The sequence below is a fragment of the Arachis duranensis genome, chromosome 7 (genome assembly GCF_000817695.3).
Source record: "Arachis duranensis cultivar V14167 chromosome 7, aradu.V14167.gnm2.J7QH, whole genome shotgun sequence".
Taxonomy (NCBI): Eukaryota; Viridiplantae; Streptophyta; class Magnoliopsida; order Fabales; family Fabaceae; genus Arachis; species Arachis duranensis.
The window spans coordinates 10,958,048-10,964,448 of NC_029778.3; the positions used below are offsets into that span (position 1 = coordinate 10,958,048).

The following is a 6,401-nucleotide window of genomic DNA, read 5'->3' on the forward strand; positions in this document are numbered from 1 at the left end:
AAATAAAATTTCAGCTATATATAATTTTTTTAATGTATAATAATATGTTTGATCTTTGATTTTATTATATCTATTAATAGTATGGTTAATAATTCACGGATAGCAAAGCGAGGCTAATTTTTTTTATATTGGAGGAGTGTGTGAGTTGTGCTTGGTTATGGTGTATACAGGTGTTAGACACAGATATGGGACAGAGAGAAATCGGACCGTCCGAGTTCTTTGTTAAAAAATTCGTTAATCACAAATCGGACCGTCCGATTAGTTTTTGTTTTTTTTTTTATTTAACATGAAATCGGACTCTCCGTTAAGAGTTTTTTTTTAAAAAAAAAACTGAAAACGTACCCTCTGTTAACAATTTTTGTTTTTTTTCAATTTTTTTTTAAAACAAAACGGATCCTCTGTTTTCAGTTTTTAGTTTTTTTTTTTAAATCAAAACGGACCGTCCGAGTTTTATAAAAAAAAAATTATTTTTTTGTAGATCTCCTCTAATCGGACCGTCCGAGTTCCTTGCCCCAAATCGCTCGATCCGATTTCAGCCTCCTGACACCACATGCAGAAAAAACACTCTTATTCTCCATAATGCTGTTACACCCCACCCCTTCCTCCATATTAAAAATAAAAAGCGGCAAAGCGAGCTAGTCTAGTCCGGTCCACTCTGCCAAAATAATATGGGTTGAAATTATTATCCCATCCTGCCAAATATTGGACTGGCAGGTTGATGGATCGGGCAGCCTTATTAAAAACATCATAAATATAAAATATTAAGAAGCCGCTTTATGCATGCAACAATTCATTGATCTTAAATAGAGTTTAGATCTACGATGAATTAATCCTTAAAGGGTTGGGGATACCGTTTGGATAAAACAAAAAAACAACTTGTTTAGATGAACTTCTAAAAAAATTTTAAATTATCTTTTTTTAAAAAATCTTATAAAAAAAGTAAAAGTAATTTTATGTTTAGATATCTCATCTAAAAAAAAGTTTATCTATCAATTATGTTTGGATATAACAATATAAAAATATTTTTTGTTTATTTATTACATGAAAAATATTTTTAAATTTTTTTTAAAAAAGATGTAAATTACAACTTTTCACAATTTTTTTTAATACTTTTATTTTTATTATTAAAAATTTGTCAAATACACTAAAAAATTAAAAAAATTCATTAAAAAAATTTATCAAAATAACAGTGTTTAAACAAACACTAAATCACAGCATAAGAGAACGCCTTTATCTTTAAATTTTGGGAAAGTATGAGGAGCCAATGAAATATTTATACAATATATACAATGGAGGTTTATGGAGTATTAGAGATATAATTATTAGTGGTACATTTTTCCATAAGCTGAAGCTTTTGGGATGAGTGGTATCATGACATGGTATTAAAGCGTTAGATCTGAAAGGTTCGGATGGTTATTTTAAATAGTATATGGGATGTTTATTTTATAACTCAATATTATTTTAAATAGTATAGGGAATGTTTATTTTATAATTCAATAGCCATTGTACACATTGTACAAATAGTCTATTGTCTCCCTAGCGAAATCCTTTACAATCACACGTTTATATCATACCAGATTTTATACATGTTTGAAATCTTTGACATAATATTTTAAAAGACCAATAGAAATTAAAAAAAATAACAAATATTGAAGGTCTTCAGAGTTGAAGAACGTCATATCTGAACAAAATTAAAGTTGTTGAAGCACACCAGAGCTGATGCAAGGGATCTGAAAAAAAAAAGAATCGATGCTTAAAAAAGACAATAAGTTACTAACGCCGACACTGATAGAGGATTTGCTCACTAAAGTACTGATGTTGGTGTTTGGCCGCTGAAGATGGAGCAGAAACTTGGACACATCGAAACTTGGCAGGCGAAAGAATAGAAGCAAGGAGGCAAAGAGAGGCTGATATCTAGAACGATCTGGAATTGACCTTGGCGCAAGCAATGACAACGACAGAAGAGCTTGGACGATCGGAAACGGCATGCTAGACGGAGACAAACACCGAGAGAGATAGGGACGACTTAATGCGTGTGGCAATGAGAAATGAGAAGAGCTCCGAGTTGAGAGCGACAAGGAGAGTGGCTGAGAGAAGTGAGAATAAAGAGTATGAGAGAGTGAGTGTGGGTGAGGCTTGAGGCTTGAAGCTCTTAAGTCCTGACTCTTCTTGTAAGAAAGGTTAGGGTTATCATTTTTATTAAAAATTTTTCGGTATTTAATAAGTAAAAAAATGAATAATTTATATTATTAAATATAATTTTATATTACTAAAAATATTAATAATAATTAATTGATAATTATAAATTACAAAATTTTATTTCACCAAAATCAATAGATTTGACAGTACGAGGTACACAAATTTTTAAAAATTGATATGTCTTAAAATCTTAATCTGATTTTTTTTAAGCATTTTGATGCGACCAACTCAGTCCGTTTTGCCATTCTTATGTATTAATAAAAAAAATTATTTTCCACTTGCGCTTTGTGTGAAAATCATGACATATAGAGGTGAAATGTTACCTGATGAATAGAATGAAACTTAACTACTTACTCGCAGATAAATTCACGTGACAAATCTCTAACTAGACAATAACTAACTGCTGAGCTATGTACAAACTGAAATAACTGACTTTGGCTATTACTTATTATTAAGTGCTTATTCTCGCGATTTTTTATTTAAATAAATTAATTAATTATAATAATTATCGAAATAAATAATTTAAAAAATATTTATCGAAATAAATATTATTCTCTTATCTCATTTATACTGCACAATATAAACAAATAAATACGATATAAATGAGATAAGACTGGTAAATACAAAACATGTATATTTTAATTATTTTATGTACGAATAGGTAAGACAGAACCGACACCGTTACTTGTTTACTTTACAAGGATTTTATTGTCTTTCACAGCAATCAAATCTATTTTAGTTATTTTATGTAATCTACTTTTTTTTTTAATCTTTTTTTTATTTATTTCTCAATCAAATTAACCATGTAAATGTTAATTACATGTTCAGCAAAAAAAACTATTGGACATCTAGAAGGGCCATTAATTAATTCTTAAAACTATTTAGTTAAAAAGTTGGCGGTTATAAATTGGATAGAAGTTAAACTCATTTTGTTGATTTCAAATCTAAAGATGCATTGGCAAAGGTTTTTCTTTTTTAGAAACTAACAAATTAACCTCTTATTTTTTAGTATTTTTTAAATTATTTTTAAATGATATTTTAGTGTCTTTAAAAATTAAGGATAAAGATATTAAATCTATTTAAGAATAAATTCAGAATGTAAGTTTTAATACGGTTTGTATAGATGATATTGTAGTTTTGATGACTTGTTTATGCATTAGTAGTGTAATTTGGTTAGTTTATGTTTAGATGATGGTTCTGTACTATTGTTTATTTGTTTCAAACTGACCCTTACGTTCCTATTGTGAGATTTTTGTGAGGTTTTTCTGGTAATTTTTTTTAATACAGTTAAAACAATAATAACTCAATCCAACTTTAATTTCAAACATAAAATTTGATTCTCTAACAGTTTCTCAAATATTTTTAACAATTTAAGATCTATGAAAAACATCAATTTTAGTAACGATTAACAAGTCATAACCAAATTTAAAACCACTTATGGTTGAGATAAAGATTAAATTCATTAATAAAAGGGATTTTCTTCTGCTATTAAAGAAACTCACAGACTCTGTAAAAGCAACATAACCATAGAGTAAAAGAAATCAAAATTCTAAACTAATTACTTTCACTACCTTGCAATGGAGTTCACCTCTTTTTCATGGGAAATCAATTCTAAAGAAGATCCAAGCATACCACAAGACTCCTATTTCGATGATTGTTTTTCCATCATCTTCAGATTCACCAAAGAATTGATCCAAATTACTCAAAGCACAAATTTTCCTTCTACTACAAGTACGGCCAATGAATCGTTCTTGGTTCCTTCTGATATCCTATGTAACTTCAGAGAAAACACTGCATTCTTACATGAAACCTTCTCTTCAGTGCCTATATCTCCGGAGATATTGGATCAAATTTTACCTGTCATGGGCGAAACCGCAAGAACGATTCTAAGCCATGAAGGGTGTGACTCCAATATGCGGAGCATTTTTGTGAACCTTTATGTTACCACGCGCATTGTTATTGAAGATTCTGATTTCTATAATGATGATATCGGTCAAAATATTCCTGAACCAGCTCAGTTCGTGAATCTGTTGGAGAGATCGAAAATTGATGAGCAAGATGATGATGTTGAAGAACAATGTGCTATTTGTTTGGAAGAGTTTGAACATGGTATTGAAGATTCACGTGTAGCGATTGTTCGTACAAATTGCTCGCATCTGTTCCATGAATGTTGTATATTCCGATGGTTTCGGCGTTGTGCCGACCGTCAATCGCCTTATTCTTGCCCATTGTGCCGCTGCAACATATTTCCAACCTCACAGAGAGATGAATAGGTTCTTGGAAGGAACTTTTCTTTTTTTTTTTTCTTGTTTATGTTATGCTTATGTAGCATTATTATCATAGTATTCGTTAAATGTGAATAAAATGTAATTTTTTTAGATAGGAAAATCTCCAACCTCAATATATAGTTATTTTGTAAATATTTGACAATTATTTTAACTAAAATGTTATTTGTATACTAAAATTAATTATTAAAATCAGTCATAATATATTTGTGTATAAATATATATATATATGTAGTTTAACTCATTTTTAATGTATATTTTATGATTCATTATGTATTTTATATTGATAACAGATTTTGATAAATATCTAATATGATTGTTATTTTAATACTATGTTCGAAGAAGATTTTTCATAAAAGTCCTCCCACTTTCTCCTCATACACCATAGTCACTTAGTCAGTGCACATTTGAAAATGGATTTTGTTAACTTATGTCCTAAAAATATAGGTTAAGCATATTATAAAAGAAAATGTTTTATAAAAATTATTGTAAAAATTAATTTTTTTACATTTTTAATACACTAAATACATCAAAAATATTTAAAAAATTTATTATATTTTTAAAAAATAATTTTAAGACACAAATTAGTTAAATCATTTAAAAATTAGCATTATTATTATGTTGAAACATGAACATCCTTGGCTTTTGAAATCACTAGTCACATAATCTTAATGGTACTTAATTACTTCACACTACAAATTACAAAATAATGTTTTTATATGTTATAACCAAAAGGACAGTTTTATACCATTAAAAAGAACCAGAAAGCTAAACTACAAACACACATATACATCTAAGATTCCTAACTAGTAACTACAATAATTAGTTAAAAAAAAAAAACCAATGAAATAACGTCCATCTTGGGTGCAAGTTGGAACTAAGCAAAGTAAAAGGAAATAGAGTGGGTCGGATTTGAATTCTCTAAAGTTTGAATTTTACTTTAGAGAGTAAAGTGTGATTTTCTATCCTTGAATAGTTTCTCTTTTATATTTATTCTTTGTCCCACCTATGAAATTTTAATGATGAGAGATCACACTTTACTCTCTAAAGTAAAATTCAAACTTTAGAGGATCCAAATCCGAGTGGGTCAGGGCTTTACCTAAAGATTGCAATTATTACTCTGCTTCTTCTGCTTTTAGTTTAGCTTCATATTCTAGTTCCTCCATTAGCTACAAGAACAGAAAATCAAATATGTTTATTTATATGAAACAAAATGGCATGTAAAAGAAATCCAAAATTCATCCAATTACGATATTATGCTAAAATTAGAAAGACTCATCAAATACAATTTTAAATGAACAAATACCATATCAATCCGAACAAAGACTGTACCAACAGATCAGTGACGGACTTAGGTGAGAAAGAGGGGGCACTTGCCCCACTAGAACTTTGGAAATAAATTAATAAATACATATAGATCAATATATTTTGCTTTTATTATTTTATTATCTTTGTCTCCAATAAAATTTGCGTTAAAAAAATTATATTATTAAATTTAATAAGAAACAATATTTATTTTATTATAAGTATCAAAACTAAAAATAAATAAATAAATAAACAAATTCAACATTAATAAATATTAATAATATATTTTTAAACTAACCAAGTAATTAATTACTAAACTGAAACTTAATTTTCTAAGCATAAGTGAAAATTATTAGTTTTTTTTTCAGAAATTGGTTAAGAAAAAAAAGAATATTATCTATCTATTAATTAATATTCTTTAAATATATAAGTCTAGTTTCTTTTTGGTACTTATATATATGATTTTAATTTTAAAATATAAATATATCAATGTTTAACAAAAATTATTTTAACATATTTTTATCCCCATATTAAAATTTTTTGGGTATAACTGCGTACTAATGTTGGTCTTCGGATATGGTTTAAAATAATAGAAAAAAAAAAGATTTCTAA

The 6,401-nt window shown here is 27.8% G+C and overlaps 1 protein-coding gene across 1 annotated transcript; it reads left to right on the forward strand.

The window, feature by feature from the left end:
- Positions 1–3,776: 3,776 nt before the first annotated feature.
- On the forward strand, positions 3,777–4,472 carry LOC107457643 (uncharacterized). The gene has a single exon (XM_016075814.1). The coding sequence runs from the start codon at positions 3,777–3,779 to the stop codon at positions 4,470–4,472; it is 696 nt and encodes a 231-aa protein (XP_015931300.1).
- Positions 4,473–6,401: the final 1,929 nt, after the last annotated feature.

Excerpts from the sequence above, each read along its gene's own strand:
- LOC107457643 (XM_016075814.1), top strand. The coding sequence starts at position 3,777 with ATGGAGTTCACCTCTTTTTCATGGGAAATCAATTCTAAAGAAGATCCA.